Here is a 16814-nt window from a genome sequence, read left to right as displayed (position 1 = left end):
GCTCCAGTGCAGTTAGTCCGGATTCGCAGGCGCCCGCTAACAATCAGACCTCGTGTGCTTACACTGCTCTTCTGCTGGGTTTTATCTGTATAATGTTCTGCACCAAGGCTTGGGCAGCAGCGGCTACATGAGTGGGCTGGTGGGTTCCTCTCTGACAGGCTAGAGGAGGCAACTTGCCCTCTGCATTCTCCAGAGAGAGGGGAGGAGGAGATTCTCTGCCGTGTACCACCCACCCTTCCTCCTCTCCCCTCCCCCACATTTCAGATCTCATGGGGGGCGGTGAACTGCCTGCGGTTGCTTTGCTGCCCCTAAAACTGTGAACCAGCCCTGGGAAGGGGGGATCTGACGTCAAGCCCCAGAGGTGGCTTCCAGCCGGAGCTGTCAGGCAGCGTGTCAGGTATTAAAGACCCAACCAACAGCCCCAGACCCCTCCTCTTTAAAAGCCTCCGCAGGCTACACAAAGGGAGAGGGGGGCAGCTCTCCTCCCCGAGCCAGGAGCACCCATCAGCTGCGCGGACTCCCCTCCGGCCCAGAGCTGGACTGAACCCGGGCGGGGACATGAAACCGACGAGGAAAAGTAAGTCTGGGAAGTTGAGTGTCTTTCGGGAAAACTTTGTGCCTGGCGAAGCGTGGCTTGCCCATCCGGCTCCCACGTACTGGTTGCCTGGGGCGGGGGGGGCAGCACCCCCCCCCCCATCCTCGTGGTTTGGAGGAAGCCACCAAACTCTGCAGAAACTCCTGCATCGCCCTGAAAAGAAAAGGCACTGGGGGGAGAGGAGGGGTGAAAATACCTTCAAAGCACTGAACTATGGAGAGCGGGGAGGGGGGGAGGAATCTTTTGTTTGATCACACTTCTTGCAACATTTCAGGAGGACCAGCAAACCCGACCGCATGCCTCCCCCTGCCTTGCTTTCCCCCTGAATGAATGATCCTCTTGCACAGCACCACCACCCCCCTTCCAGGAAAAAAAAACACCAGGGTATTTCTTCCTCTTTGCGGATTTTTTACCCCTCTGGATCTCCAAATCTCTCGCCCCAGCCCCGTCTTAACTCAGCAATCCACGTTTGCGGGGAATTTTTGTTGTTTGCTGAGCTTGTAAAGTGACAGCTGGGGGGGGGGTTGGAGAAAGGGGGGGTGGAGGTTAGGTGGTGGTGTGGGGGGGGGGGGGGAACCGCGCAAGTTCCTGTTTCTTTTGGAACAAAGAGAACTCTGTCTAGGCATCTGTCACTCCGGGAAAGAGACAGAGAAACTTTCTCCGTGTCTCTCTGCCTCGCCCTCCGAGCTCTGCTCCCCTCTGGGCGTGTTTTTTTGTTTTTTTGGGGGGAATCCCCTTTTTTTGACCGCGGGAGGGGTGCAGCTGGACCCGGGGGAGCCCCTCCCCATGCCATGGAAGGGCCGAGGAGAAAGAGGAGGTCTGGGGGTAAGATCGCAGATGTAACAGGCAGAAAACATGGAGTCCCAGTTTGTTTTGTGTGTGTGTGTGTGTGTGAGAGAGGCAGGGATTTAAAGAAAGGGGGAATTCCCCGCCCCACGCCTTGCACCCGGATTCAACCCGCAACTTTCCAAACTAGCCAGCCCCCTCCCCGCACCCAGAGCTGGGGGTTCGTTTATAAACTCAAGTTTTGAAGGAAAAGGGGGATTTGATTTTGCTTTGGCTGCTTTTTTTGGTCTCTTACCAAGAGGGGGAACTTTACTTGGGACACGTGATTTCTCCTTTTTGTGTGTGTCTCTTTCTTTTGAATCCAAGCGGAGGAGAGAAGTTTCTTGGGGGGGGGGGGGGGGGGGTCTGAAGGGTCTCGCTGGTCGGGAGCTGCCCGGGCTGGTGCGTCCAGTCGCACTCCCTTTGTGCGGGGACGCGGCCGCTGGCTGGAGAAGATGTTGGACTTTTGGAAACCCGGCTTTGCAGAGTGTTTGGGGTTTTGCATGTGGAGGGGCTGGGGAGAACTCAGATCAAACCAGCGTGTTTTAAATCTGCTGCTGCTATTAACCCCCCGCCCCCCTGGGTGTTTTGGATTTCTCCTCGGGCTGGGTCGCGCTTCCCCTGGGCAGCTGGTGGTGGGGGCAGCTCAGGGCCAAAGGGAACCAGCAGAACCTCCTCCATCCCGGCTCAGTTACAGAGCGCCCTGAAGCGGAGCACAGCAGAGGGCCTCTCTGTCTCTCACGTAGCCAGCAGCTCCCCCTGGTCCCTGGGCCACTCAGGGCTGCAGGCAGGAGCCGGCCAGGGATCCATTTGCTTTTCTAATTAGGGAGACAGCTTTGCCATTTTCTCCTCTTGAAGGGAGGAAGGGGCTTGCATGGCAATGGACTTGAATCTGCTTTGTTGTGTGTGTGCGTGTTGGGGAGCAGAGAGCAGCGCCGCGGTTTTGAATGCCATCTCCAGACCAACTCTGCCACATGGCCGGGAAGGGTAACGAACTAAGTGGAGGAACCAACCTTAGGCCAGTTTGAATTTTGCCCATTGGGTTGTGTATCAATTAACGAAGATGTCTGCAGCTGCACAGGGGAGGGAGAGTAGCAAATGAGCTTGGAGACTAGCAAATGAGCTTGGAGACTTTTTTTTGTTTAAAGCAAACCAAGAAATGACTTTGAGCGTTCTCATGTCCGCTCTGCCGAGGGCTAACACGCTCAGGGGGTGACAATGGGCTTCTGTAAACACTTTGCAGAGGGGTTTAGATTTATATTCAAAATCTTACCTCGAATTATATGCAAGATCAAAGGGTATTTCTTCTAACTGCTGTCACAACTTTGAATTGTGAGGCTGACTAACACAAGTTTGGCACATTCCTTGGAGTCCAGACACTCATCATGCATGGTTGGCTTTGTGTTGTTTTCTTAAAGCGGCCAGTGCTGGGCCCTGATCCTGCAAAAGTTTACAGGTGTGCTTAACTCCACACACTGAGTTGTTCCAGGGGAATGGGAGTGTTAAGCCCATGCTTAGCTTGAAGCACGTGAAATCTGCAGGATCAGGGCCTTGGGGACTAACGTTAGGCTTCTGAACAAATGGTCTGTTGTACAGAGCACCCTGTAACTTCTGTTTATTTCACATTTTGGCCTCTAAGGGGGTTATATTATAAATGTGAACCGGTTCCTGCGGGGAATACAAGGCAATAAACCCCTCTGAGGAGGAGATGGAGGTGCAGTGCCTTTGAGTTGCTGTTTGGGGTGGGACTAGATTGAACATGATGGTTTCATCTTGATCTTTGAGCCACTCTCAGGGTTGGGATTCTGCCCAAAACAGGGCTCAGCTGAGGGACTGCTTGTTAATTTAACCCCTTTGCATCAGGCCAGTCACAAAATGGAATGCGGCATAACCTGTGCCTTGTTTTGTTTTCCCTCTGCTAGGCTTTAACCAGGAGCGGTCTGCAGGCAGCTCTACCATGTCAGACAGTGACCTCGGAGAAGATGACGGGACTGCCTCTCTGGACCTGTTGCAGTCGAATAAGAGGAAAAGAAGGGGGAACCTCCCGAAGGAATCGGTGAAGATCCTCCGAGACTGGCTCTATGAGCATAGGTTCAATGCATATCCATCTGAGCAAGAGAAACTCAGTCTGTCTGGACAGACCAACCTCTCTGTGCTGCAGGTGAGCGCTTCTCTCTACCTTTCCTATCCCCCCAAGAGGATGTATTTGTGGTGACCGGAGGGGGTTAAGTTAAATGCATGGCACATGGGGGTTGGGACCTGGCCCTGCCTAAAAATATTTGGCAGAAAACTGCTTTGCATTTTTATTGTGCAAGGAGAACTCGTTTGAAGATCTCCAAGAGCATTGCATACTGTAATGCTTTAAACGTGGCACCACTCCCGTGAGACAGGTTGTAGGTATTGGGGGGGGGCCCATTTGACGGTGGTAAACTGAGGCAGAGAGGTTAAGCAGCAAAGCTATTTTTACATGTACAGCACCTTTCCTCCTGAAAGACCCCAGAGTGATCCATAACCCCAACACCTGCTGCCCAGCTCTGTGGCAGCGGAGTGCAACCACAATGCAAAACTGTAAGAGGGGCGGGGTTGGCCTTTTGGGCGGGTTGTAACCTCTACTCTTACAAAAATTGCCTTGGGGTCTTTATTCCTATTTGTTTATAAGGTTTTTCTAGTGAGTGCTACTGGACTATTGCTCTCATGAGTGCTAAGTTGAAGGGCAGATGCTGCTACCTGTACTCCTATCAAACAGTGCCTTTGAAAAATTGCCGGATTTGCTAGAGGAAACAAGTGAAATGTGATTAGACTTTAGTTGCAGCAGCAGCTCCACTGGAGGGTTGTGCAGTGACACCCACTCACACCTGGTCTGAATCTGAACCCACTGCATTAGAAGAGGATGCAGCGCAGCTGGGGAGTTACTGTGGGCAGAGTGCTACTCCAGAGACTCGGATATCAGAATGAGTGTGATGGTTTCATCCCAGTTACCTAGTCTGGGGAAGCTGGCATGGGGAGCAGCAGCATCCCAGAGCAATTCTCCATCCATCTGTGCAAGGCTGGAAGATTACGATGCCTCTTTTTGAATGTGGGCTGTGCCAGGGGGACCCATGCCTTGGTCACTCCTGCAGGGTCACTGCGGAGTGGTTCACATGAGGCACATCTGAAGGCAAGCGTTAGCTAGTGCAGGAGGAGGCTGGGGCATTAATGCCTGTTCTGCACTCAGCACTGATTTCTTAGCCATCTTCCGGCGCAGTTCAAGGTGCTGGGTTTGACTGGGCCCCTCCCAGTTCCCTGTCTCCCTGTGTGGTATGATGGCAATTGAGATCAGCTAAGGCATGCTGGCTGCCAGCCCCCAAACTTAGATGGGATGGGGCTGTAGATGGGGAGGGGCCCCAATCCTATGATCCAACAGAGCTAAAGCCCATTGCTGGGTGATATTTAAGCACATTCAGGGCTGACCTGTCTCTGTGGGGCTCTTTCGCCCCACACTTTCCTTTTCTTGCCGTGGAACTCCAGCTCGGACATGTCCCAGCATCATGAGTATTCTCTGGACTGTGACGCTCTGAGAGACTTCCCTCTTCTTGCCCCCTGGAAGGCTTGATTTGTGTGTTCTGTGGCAAGCCATATCCCTACCGGTGGGGGTCGGGAGGGGGCATTCTGCAGGGTGAGTTTGAGTGCTGCTAGGTTGTGGGATGTGCCCACTCCAGCCCTGTCAGTTTGGCCTCTCTAGAGATGTCCTGACAGCACCCAGCTCAGCAGGGTCTGGGTGGTGAGGGGCTCTGGGAAGGATCAGTCTGTTGGGGCAGAGGCTGAGCTGGCTGCAGCTTCCGTATGCCAGGCCCAGAGAGGCTGGCCTGTGCTACAACCAGTGGTGGACGCAGGTGCCCCCCACCCCTTACCTGTGCTGCAGGATGAGCAGCAGACTACAGGACATTTTGACATGTGAAGCTGCCTATCCCTCAATTATGCTGGGGAACACCCCTCCCCTTGCGAATGGTGCGGTCCTAGTCATACCCCTCCCGTTGTGTGGAGAATCCTCTTGATCACAGCAGGAGTTGTACTGCTAGGTCCTCCCTCCAGCCATCCCCCCCCCAACCCTGTAGGACAAAGAGAGAAGAAACCAAAGGATGGTGATGGGGGTTTTCCTTGTAATGTGGACAGAGTGTAAGTCCCCCACCAGGAATCTGGCCAGTGTGCTGCCTTCAATATCCCAACTCTGGTGAAAAGCGCTGGGGATCCTTCATGGCAGCAAGTGATGATTAACTGTGATTTTTGCAGAGTATTTTGAAGATGGCATCTCCAGTAGCATAGGGCTCCTTGGAGCCAGTGTACTGGTGCTGGCTTAGAGGAAAAGTGCCACCTGCCAAATAGCCCCCACTCCTTCTGTGTGCTCTAGTCTTCCTTCCGTGGTTCCCAGCTACTTGCCGATAAGGCCTGACCCTGCCGAAGTGGAAGATCAGAAGCCAAGATTATGCTGTTATGCTCTGCCTTGCTGCTGTCCCTATAAAGACTCGGCTAATATTATTTGTTTTAAGAAAGAAAAGGAGGACTTGTGGCACCTTAGAGACTAACCAATTTATTTGAGCATAAGCTTTCGTGAGCCACAGCTCACTTCATCGGATGCAAGTGAGCTGTGGCTCACGAAAGCTTATGCTCAAATAAATTGGTTAGTCTTTAAGGTGCCACAAGTCCTCCTTTTCTTTTTGCAAATACAGACTAACATGCCTGCTACTCTGAAACCTGTCATTATTTGTTTTCTGTCTCACTTATAACTTGCTGGCGAACAGAACCTAAAAGTTCAAGGTTCTCAAGTCTGAAAGGTGATTTTTTGTTGTTGTTGGTTGTTTTTTATTCTTATTTAAAAACTGAAAGGTCAGATTTTTCAAATAAACCAGGTGCCAGTTATCACCTAATTTCAGGGCACGGTCACGTGACTGGATGTCCTAACTGTACATTTGGATGTGCACAGTGCCCTGCTTTGCACATGCACTTGTGATAATTGTGTAGGCAGCTTCTGCACAACACTTGGACAATCTGGCCATGTATTTTGTTACGGCTGACTGACCCCCCCCCCCCGCCCCCCAGCAGCAGGGCAGACATACACTCAGCATGTGACTCTAAACTTGTCTTCCCTTTCATTTTGGGAACGCTGCAGCTGCTCTGGTGATGCTAGAGAGCTCAAGGAGCTGGCTCAGTGGTGCTTGGGCCAGTGGCTATCCGTTATCTGGTGCAGACAAAGTTGATGATAAGTTTGGGATGTAGGCATAATAAGGATACAAAGGGTATCAAATAGTGCATAAGTGCCCCAAAGCAGTGCCTTGTGTACTAACATTGTCACTTCCAGTGACTCTTCTTCTCCCAGCCTTCCATGGCGGGGGGAGCTCTGAGGTAGCCCCCGTCACATCGTGGTGTGGTGGCAGTGACTCAGGGTGTGGGGAGGATCTGAGCAAACCTCTCTCTTTGCAATCACAGAAAAAACGAAATGTACTGAGCCCTGAATGCACCCCAGAGGTGGCATTCGAGGTTCAGACTTGACATTTCCATTTGAACCGCTGCCAGTCGCCCAGGCTCTTAGAGTCTCTTAAAAATCAGGTTAAGTACCAGCCACCACCCAGTCCAGTGCATGTGATTATATATTTCTGTCCACCATCTCTCAGAGCGGGGGGCCAGTGGCTGGCAGACAAGGAATGTGAGAGCAGCAGTGCTCGGTCTCCAGGGAAACCAGGAAGCCATGTATCTCAACTTTTTGCAAAGTAGATAAGACTCTTGTGCCTGGTCCCAGGAAACCTGCAGATTCAACAAAAGCTTTGTTGCCTGTGAGTTTGAAATTGACTTAACACCCCCCCACCGGCTCCTTCCTTACCCATCCCCCAAACAAACAAATCTAGAGGAACCCAACAGGCCTACTCCATAGAAGTGTGTGTGTGTACACACACCCCAGCCATCCATAATGGGGCCTGATTCTGAGAGGTGCTGAGCACCTGTAACTCCCAGGGACCTCAGTGGGAACTGTTGCTTTTGGCTTGTCTGGAGCCAGTAGTGTGAAGTGCTGAAACTGTCAGTGATTGCCAAGCTCTCACCTCTCTGTGTGCTGTAATGGTGAATAGCAAAAGAACTGGTGCTAGGGAAACCACTGGCCTTACTTAAAAATAAGCTGGGGGTTACCTTTAAAGGGGAACAGGGTAGTTAAGGTTAGCTGGTTAGTTACAAAACCTACTGGATACTAATGCTTGCTTGAAGTGTGTTTTGTCTAATCCAAGCCATGCTGTATGGCAGGGGTCCCCAACGTGCTGCCCGCTGGGCATTTTTGTGCACCTGCAGGACACCCCGCTGCCAAGCGTGGCTGCCGGAGAACCGCCCGGCGGCATTTCAGAGGTGATGCATCTTAATTGGCTGCGGCATTTCGGCACCCACCACAGTCTTCTGGGAATACCAGTGTGCTATTCCCACAAGAAAGGTTGGGGACCACTGCTGTATGGTGTGAATCCAGGCACACCACAGCCTAGTGCCATTGTCCAACACACAGAGTGTAGCTGACTAGAAACCGAATATAACCACTCTAATTACCTTGTTAGGGGTCAGATCCTCAGCTGCTGTTACTTAGCAGAGTCCCAGTGATCTCAGAAGAGTGCTGTAGATTTACATCAGCTGAGGATCTGGCCCTAATTTGTTACCTGCAATTATCCTGGTAAAGCAGAGAGAAAACTCCCCTCTCTAGTTGCGCTATCCACACTGAGTTACATGTATAAAGGAAAACAAACAAGATGAATGGTGTAAAGTCAATAGGTTTTTGGTTTTTTTTTTTTTTTATTTAAAGGCTTTTTCTGTTGAATACTCTACATCATTGCTTATAGCCTTTAAGAAGTGTGGGTGTTAAATGATGGGTCCCAGTCCTGCTATGACTTAAGTGGGAGCACAGGATAGGATGGGGCCTATGATTTTTGTGACAGTGCCCCTTTAAGAAAATCAGACTAGAATCTAGAGACATTGTCTGATCCTTGACGCCTTCCACATGCAGAACTTCAGAGAGAGCTCTCACACAGCTTGCAAGATTAGGGCCTGTGTGGCATGAAATAGTGACTTTTGTAAGAGTGTCAGATGCAAACTATTGTCTGAAAGTCACAAAAAAACAGAGCTCTTGATAATAGTGATCCAAGTTGCAGTAACTTTTCTGTCCTCGGCGGTATATTTTGCACAGCTGTTGATTTGGAAGAGATCAGTCGCTTTGCTTCATACTCTTCTAATTGCTTTCTATGTAGAACACAGTGATTTTCATCTAGCTTTTTATTGTTTTAGATCTTGATATACATTGCAGAGCAAATTGAATAAATGGCAGCTGCATTTCCAAGGGGCTTGCAAACATCTACCCACGAGCCTTGCTCAGTTAGTGCACATATTTTTGAATGCTCCTTTGAGAGATTGACCATAATTCTGCTAGTTGGCAAAATAAATGGTAATATGTTAGTACCACTTTTATAGTGCACTGCAGTATTAATTAGATCACGGGTGGAAAGGGCTATCTTTCTGTAAAGAAATGGAAACCCTAAATAGCAAACAAATCCTTACTACTTCTTCTTAGCTGTAGAGTTGCTATGCACAGTTAACAGCCTCTGCACTTCACCCCAGAGATGGACATATTTAATGGTCCATGTGAAATGATTCCTATATATATACATTTTGAGAAGTGTGCTGGGATGAAAGGCATCGTATAAATAGACTTGGCAGAATTCAAGTTTTATGGATAATATCAGTTTGTTTTTAAGAACTCTGATCTATTTAAATCTTCACAACTATGGGAAATATGGGGGGGAGACAATTATTCATTGACTGTCGACATTGAGATTGAAAAAGTTAAAGCTTTATAACTGTTAAAAGCCACATTGTCAACATTGTATTAGCAGGCGAGTCTTGGATTGTGATTGCCCTAACAGCAGTCATGTGGAGGAGTGTCTCTTCCATGCCTGAGTGTTGCTGACCTGCATCCAGGCGGGCAAGAATGTTACACTAATCTGCCTGTGTTTGTTTAACAAAGTCCTTGCATTACGTGAGGGAAATCTGTCTCCGGATCTGGGATGTATGGGCCCATTGAGCTAGAGTGAGTCTTATGGCAGGAGTTGGCCATGTACAAATGCTGCATCCTCTACTTCCTATCCATCCTTCTGATCAGATCTGGAGCAAGGGAAAGCAAGTTAGGCGTCTTGGAAGACTTCCTTTCAGCTTTGCCCTGGGTTGGCTGGGTAGCACGTCAGAGTAGGAGACGTGTTCAGGTGACAAGGGCACAGCTGGTCTTTTGGGCCAAATCAGTTGGACCTTACTGCCCCCTCCTCCTGCTTATTTTGAAGAGGGACATACAGGAAAACTTGTGCAATCTGATTACTGCAGTGAGTGTGGTTCTCCCAGAATGGTTCAAATGACCTTTGTTCTTACAGGTTTCAGAATGACATGGTTTGCTAAGGGCCAATTGGCATGGATGGCAAAGCTCTCATTGGCTTTGGGAGCAGGACTGGACCCTTGAGCCTCTCCCCACAGTGGGCTCAGAGCCATGTTAGCTGCAGCCATCCTGAACCATTCTTGTTAGCGGGGCTCTAGCTTTGTCTGAGGCAGGGCTACAAGTGTTATAACCGTGTCCTGAATCGCTGCTGTAGAGTTACTGACAGAGGTTAGTCTGCAGCTCGGCCTGTGTCAAAGTTTTGCCGTGAGCCAGAGTGTAACATGGTCTTTGTGGGGGGAACCCTAAATCCCTGCCCCTGAGGCAGCAGAGTAACAGCACAAAGTGGCACAGCCTCCCCTCTGCCAGGCCAGCTGTGCACGGAGCTGGCCCAGGCCCCAAAGTGGGCTATGCTGGCAAGGAAACAGGTGAATCAGCTCCGCTGAGCAGCCTGGGCCCCCTGGAGCGCTGGCTCCACCTCAGACCTGCCTGGGCCATCAGCAACTCAAAGGGAAAGAGGGCAGATGGCAGCAGCTCAGCCTGCCCTCCCTGAGGTGGTGCTGAAGGGAAGTTTACCCCTCTCTGCTTGACTTGGGGCAAGTGAAGGCTAGGGAGGTGTCATGGCTCTGGCCGGAGGGCAGCCACATCCCATGCACTGGCAGACGACCTGACTGAGCTGTGTTTTGTCTCCCCAGATCTGTAACTGGTTCATCAACGCCCGGCGACGGCTCCTCCCCGACATGCTGCGCAAGGACGGCAAGGACCCCAACCAGTTCACCATCTCTCGCCGAGGGGGCAAGACCGCAGACGTGGCCCTGCCCCGTGGGGCTGCCACAGGCTCTGGGGGGCTGGTGATGCCTCCTGTGGCTCCTGCTACGGCTGCCGCCACCCCCAAGGTGATGTCCATGTCTGTCTGCCCGCAGGTGATCTGCTCCTCCACGCAGCCGCTGGCCAGCAGCCTGACAGTGGTGAGCACCCATGGGGCTGAGCAGGAGAAGCAGGCCCCCTTCCCCAGGATGGAGCCGGACCTCCACCCCAAGCCTCAGCTGAGCACAAGCAGCACCATGGCGTTGCTGGCCAGGACGGACGCGGCCAGCCCCACCAGCGGACTCTTTAACACCCCGCCCCCCACGCCGCCCGAGCTCTTCGGAGAGGACTTCAGCAGCTTCCAGCTGCTGGTGGAGGTGGCTCTGCAGAAGGCGGCTGAGCTGGAATCGCAGCGGCAGAATGGGCAGCTGCCCCCGTTATGGCACACGGAGCCCCAGGCTGCCCCAGTCTCCAAGTAACCTGCTTTGTGCCGGCTCCAGCTGGGTCTGCCCACCCTTCCTGTCTTCTAGGGTTCTGTCGGGTTTGGCCTCTGCCGGCTGAAGGTGGTTTTGTTTTGTTTTTGTTTTGTTTTTCCCCCTATTGTTTTTCTCAGCAGTGAAGATCCTCATCCCAGACATTATACGGCCTTCTCCCACCAGGAGGGGACCCAAGGAGCCTGACGGCATTCAGACCTCCGCAAAGCAGCCCTTGTGGACTGCAGCATCTTCATCTGGGGGGACACATGACCCTTCTCATTGTCACGGTGTTCGGAAGCTGTCAAGCATCCCTTGCACCTTTGATTCCACCCTGGGTTTCTTATATCATTCTGGTGACATCACCTCTCTTCAGGTGCCTAAAGGAGGGAGGCCTGGCTCCTTGGAAGGATCTTAGTGTCTGATGTGGAGCGAGAGCTTTGTAGCTGGCTGACCTCTTACTAGATGACTATTTTGCTGTGTAAAACCTGCTGACTTTATGGGAGAAAAACAGACGAAGTGTCCAGCCAAAACTACATCTAAAGGGGAGAGAAACCTTCTGGGTTTTGAACACCCAGGAAGAAAAGACTTTCCCCTAAACCTCTCTGGCCCACTTCTTTGTTTCTGCCTTGTATATATTTTGTGAACGGAGAGTTTAGTCGCAGAGCCTTGAGCAGCCCTGGAGAGCCTGTGGAAAGGCAAAGATCAAAGTAACTGGAAAACTTAAATCTGTGGCTTTTTTTTTTTTTTCCATTGAAACAAACAAAAACCCCTAATGTTGTTGTTGCCAGTAAAATCTCTGAGGTGCTGTTCAGCAATCTTATATGCTGAAAACATTTCTTGATTGACTCTTTTTCCTTTGGGAAACACTTCACCGTTTCTCGTGCGTTCCTGCTGAATATGTGCACCTCCTATCATGGAAGGGAGACAGGAATGTACTGATGTCCTGGGAGGATACCGACCAAGAGCAGAGGAAAGGGCATTTGAATGGGGTTGGAGATTAATCTTGACTGTGAAATAACTTGTACTTTTTTTTTTTTTTTTATAAATACCCTCTTTCCAGCAGAAGAGGGAATCTTTGTGGGCGTGGACTGCCTGCTTGTTCTCTTGCTGTTGTAACATTCGCAGCCTGCATGAGGCATTCCCTGGAAAGCAGAGTCTTGGTGAAGCTAGTGATGTGCTAACAACAAATTGCCTGCGTGCAGGCTGGAATCTTCAAACTCTTGCTTTCATCCTGCTGAATGTAGTTCCTGCCATGCTGGTGAAGCAATGGTGACCTCCCGTGGCCAGCTGGCTTATTGCGCAGAGCAGGGTCTCTCGTGCGCTTTGAGCCTGCAATCTCTTCTGTGGCCACAACCACAAAAGCAAAACAAAAAACCTACGTAGCCCTGTGAATAGTTGCAGTTGCCAACGGGAGTATAGGGCTGGGGGTGGGGTGGCGTGGGCCACAACCTGCACGCGGAGCAGTTATGAATCCAAATAGCTGTGAGTTACAGGCCATGCACCTTTCATTTGAATTGTAACTCTTGGAGCCTGCAGAAATGGGAACAACATGGGTTGAATGAACATCCCCGTGTTTAATATTGCTGTTTCACTGTAAATGTAAGTTAAATAGCGATATATACATACCTATATATCTATCTTGAGAAACACTAATCCTAGGTTGTTAGCCTAATTATTATGTTGCATGAATAGTGATATTAATGTCAACAGGATACGACTGGCATCCGTGCCTGATGCTCATGCAGATGGGAACTTGTGGGCAGTGGAAGGGGAGCAGTGCATTGTGGGATTTGGGGCAGTAAAGGGAAAAGTGGTGGCTTATCAGGGAATTCCCCCCCTCCCCGCTTTTAAATAACCTTTTGCTTAGACCAAAATGGGGCCATGAGAAGGAGCAATGCAACTTGTAGCAGTTGGAAGAAATCCCTTCCCATGTCCTGTAGATAAGTCAAGAGATCTGACTTCCTGTTACCCTACACCGTGTGTGCGGTCCTTAACACCAGCGTACAGTGGGTATAAGATGTTCCCATTCTGGTTTGATTAGTGTCTCACACCCACTGTGTGCTGGTACAAAGGACCACACGTGGTGCAGGGCACCACAGATTCCTGACACATTCCTTTCCCAGAGGAGGTAATGCTACAGTGCACCAGGCAGCTGCCCAGCCTGGGTTTCTATTCGTAGTGATGTTCCCTGCAGAGCTGTGTAGTGTTGGGGGGGGTTTTTTTTTAAAGGGACAAAAGTGATCAATTTAGGCTTTTTTTTTCTCTCTCTTCTACTCTTTCCCCCTTCTCTCCCCCCGCGCCGGTCCCATCTGTTCCTGGATGGAGGATGTGAACCTTGCTTTGCTCACAATCTCCTGGCCATCCTAGAAGGGAAAGGCTTTACCATTGGCTTCTTTGAGGGGGGTGGAGAGTTCTCACCTTCTTGTTTTCCTTCCTCTCTGCCCCATTCTGGAGGATCAAACTTCTTGGGACTGGGCTGAGAAGCACTGGGGCTTGTGTATATAATAGAAGGGGGGGAGGGGAAGAGAACTGCAGTTCCCACAATGCACTGCTCCATCCAGCATGGGCACCACATGGCGGTATCCTGTTTGGCATCTTGATGGTGAAGCCCCTCCTGGTTGGGCTTGGATGTTTGTGGAGATTGAAGCAACAAAGGGGAGGGAAGAATCCTCTGAATGAAATTTATGGAGCAAAAAACTACTGTAAATAACTTTTTGGGTTTTCTTGTCAAATAAAGGTGTTTTTTTAAAAAAAAAAAATACATAATGGGCGTGCTGTGTCTTGTTTTCTAGGTTTCTAGCCGCTTATTAAATCCAGTATTTATAAATCAGGGCTAGGGGTAGGCCAGGTGATCCAAAATCTTGTGCTGAACTGCTGCAACTTTAACAAGCAGGATTCAGGGTTAAAATGCAGCTCAGATCTGAAAAGTAACCTAATAAAATGGGCATTGGTCCATATTATCGTCTGTCTTCCATATCAAATGTCCTGAATTTGCACCATTCTAACTGCCAGGCCTGCATGCTCCTCCTGGGAGGTGAGCTGGCTTCTTTCCTGGCCTCATTGCCATGGTGGGAAAAGATCTGGGCAGGGGGCCCGTCTTGCTCTTGGTAAGCCTGGTAGAAACCTGTTGCCTCCATTGCTGAAGCAGGAGCCAAAGTGATTAGCTTGCTCACCTGTGGCTGTGTCCGCTCTCATAGCTAAAGCTGGCAGACCGCCCCCGCCCCCAGGCTCTTGGCAGCTGGGGGTAAGAGGGTTCTATTGTTTGTCTCTCTGCTGTGGCTCTGAATGGCACATGAAGCTACTGGGGGCCAGGAAAAGGGCCTAGAGCGAGCTGAACCTCTGAGTCACTGTGACAATATCATTATCCAACTTCCTCCAACCCCAGCAACCTACCAGGTCCCAGCCCTGGAGCTCCTGGGGCAGAGAGAGAGAGGAGAAACAGGCAGTGAGGGTATGCATAGAGCTGCCCTTTTCCCATTTTCCTGCGCAATAGTCCCAGGTCCCCACTTGCCTTAGAACGCTGCCCACTAGGTCCAGGACAGGGAAGCAGGGCCAGCAATGTTGCTGCTGGAAGATGCCATCTCGGCCCCACAGGGATTGGACCTGGATGTGGCTGGGGTGTAGCCTCAGCCCCCATGCTGGTAGAAATGCAGCACTGCAGCCTCCCACTGAGACAAAAGGGAAATGGTAACAACCTAGCTAGGGTTGGGGTTCTCTTTTCTCTGCTTCCCCCTTTCTGGATGGATGAAGGGGGGTTCCCTTGGCTTTCAGTTACCTGGAACTGACTGATGCATGGGACAAGGTCAACTGGCTTATAAATACACACCTCCACCGCAGGTGTGAGCTCCTACCTGGGTAATCTGCCTAGGGGCTTATAGTGAATGCACCCGGTGCTGCCTGATTCATCACCTGGACTGCTGCAGAGTGATTTAATCGGTCTTGTTTCTAAGGCAGCTGTGAACCAGCCTATTGTGCATATAACAGCATCCATCCTTCTGTCCTGTGCTGAACTCACAGTAGTGTATAACCCTGGGTTCTGCCCTACATACCTGCCTTGTGCTCCCCGTAGCTCTGTTAGTTCTGGCTGTTCTGGGCCCAGGGCAGATGTGGACAGAGACGGGTGCTTCCCCCTGGAATCTAGTAATCAGCACATGATCATTTTGTTTCTCTCCATCAGCCACAGCCTAAAGGGCCTTTCTCCAGTGGGGAAGAGGCACCTCCCTCAGCCTGAAATTAATAGACAGCAGCATTGACTTTTAGGGCTTGGCTATACAGGGACAGTTGGGACACTTATGCTGATTTAACTAAAGGCATGACGTTAAAGAGGATTAATTAAATCCCTGTGTGGATGCTCTGATTCAGAATTAAACTGATCTTAATTCAGTTCAGTTTAAGGATTCTTAAAAATCACTAATAATTCCTAGGGGTAGCATTGGGGGTGGAGGTTGGGGGGATTCTAGGAGGCTTGTGGGGGCAGAGGCAATGAACGCTTCCAGGGGGAGGGAACTATGTAGCAGATAGGCCAGGGGGGCTCTGCCCACTGGCTCAGCATCCCCAAGGTCCTGCAGGAGCAGCATTTTTGATACCCTGGCTGTGATCCAATGCTGGAGCTGAGCGGGCCCTGGAGAGAGATGGCAGTAATAAAGATGGCATGGCGGTGAGTGGAAAGGAAGAGGTGAGAGGACTGAGCACCAGAAGCTGGGGCAGGGGCAAAGGCAGGGCCAGCAGCACTCATTCACCCAGGGATGCAGTCTGGAGCTGAGCTTATGGCTGGGGGGAGAGGCGGCTCTGGGGCAGGACAGAGGAGGAGAAGGACCTGCTGCCTAGGCAGCGATAGCAGGGGGGAAATGATGAACATGTCAGGAATTAAACAAGGCAGAATGGCAGGCTCAGGGCACAGGGTCATGAGGTGCGCCTCTCCTTCCTGACCCCCACTGCACCAGGCTTTCCCTGGTTTTAGCCCCTGGAGCCTGGCAGATGTGTTGGCTGGAATGATCTTTCCAGCCGCGGGTGACTTAGCTGTAGGCCTGTAGGGACTGCTTTCTACCGACATGTCACACCCTGCTCTATACAGCCCCAGAGCATGGGATACAAGCAGCTACATAAGGCAGGGAGGTGTGTAAAAGGCATCCTACAGCCTACCTGCAGACATCTACCGCTCACTTATCCCCACTCCCATGGCAGTGGCTTCTCCCCCTAAAGTGAGGCTATTTGTACTGCTGCTTGGAAAACTAGTACCTAATGGTAGGATGACAAATGGGAATGAGGCTATGGAGACAGATATTACCACATCCGCGGTAGAAGCCAAACTCGAACAGCTTAATGGGACTAAATTTGCAGGGGTGGGGGTCAGATAATCTTCATCCAAGAATATTAAAGGAACTGGCACATGAAAATTGCAAGCCCATTAGCAAGAATTTTTAATGAATCTGTAAAGGGGTTGTACCGTATGACTGGAGAATTGCTAACATAGTTACTATTTTTAAGAAAGGGAAAAAAAAGTGATCCGGGTAACTACAGGCCTGTTAGTTTGACATCTGTAGTATGCAAGATCTTGGAAAAAAAATTGAAGGAGAAAGTAGTTAAGGCCATTGAGGTCAATGGTAATTGGGACAAAATACAACATGGTTTTACAAAAGGTAGATTGTGCCAAATCAACCTGATCGCCTTCTTTGGGAAGGTAACAGATTTT

At 50.6% G+C, this 16814-nt stretch overlaps 1 protein-coding gene across 9 annotated transcripts; it reads left to right on the top strand.

Moving 5' to 3' along the window:
- Nucleotides 1-2: 2 nt before the first annotated feature.
- TGIF2 (TGFB induced factor homeobox 2) lies at nt 3-13880 on the top strand. 9 transcript variants are annotated; one of them, XM_037877048.2, is made up of 3 exons: nt 3-577; nt 3343-3581; nt 10535-13880. In XM_037877048.2, exons 1-3 carry the CDS (start codon nt 559-561, stop codon nt 11123-11125), a joined length of 849 nt encoding a protein of 282 aa, XP_037732976.1. In that variant the 5' UTR covers nt 3-558; the 3' UTR covers nt 11126-13880. The 9 variants fall into 9 exon arrangements, with proteins under 9 accessions (XP_037732976.1, XP_043383126.1, XP_007057227.3 ...); XM_043527191.1 differs by lacking the exon at nt 3-577 and adding an exon at nt 841-979; XM_007057165.4 differs by lacking the exon at nt 3-577 and adding an exon at nt 1192-1420.
- The last annotated feature ends 2934 nt before the right edge of the window (nt 13881-16814 follow it).

This window comes from Chelonia mydas, chromosome 13 (assembly GCF_015237465.2).
Source record: "Chelonia mydas isolate rCheMyd1 chromosome 13, rCheMyd1.pri.v2, whole genome shotgun sequence".
Taxonomy (NCBI): domain Eukaryota; kingdom Metazoa; phylum Chordata; order Testudines; family Cheloniidae; genus Chelonia; species Chelonia mydas.
This window is presented reverse-complemented; position numbering and strand designations above follow the sequence as displayed.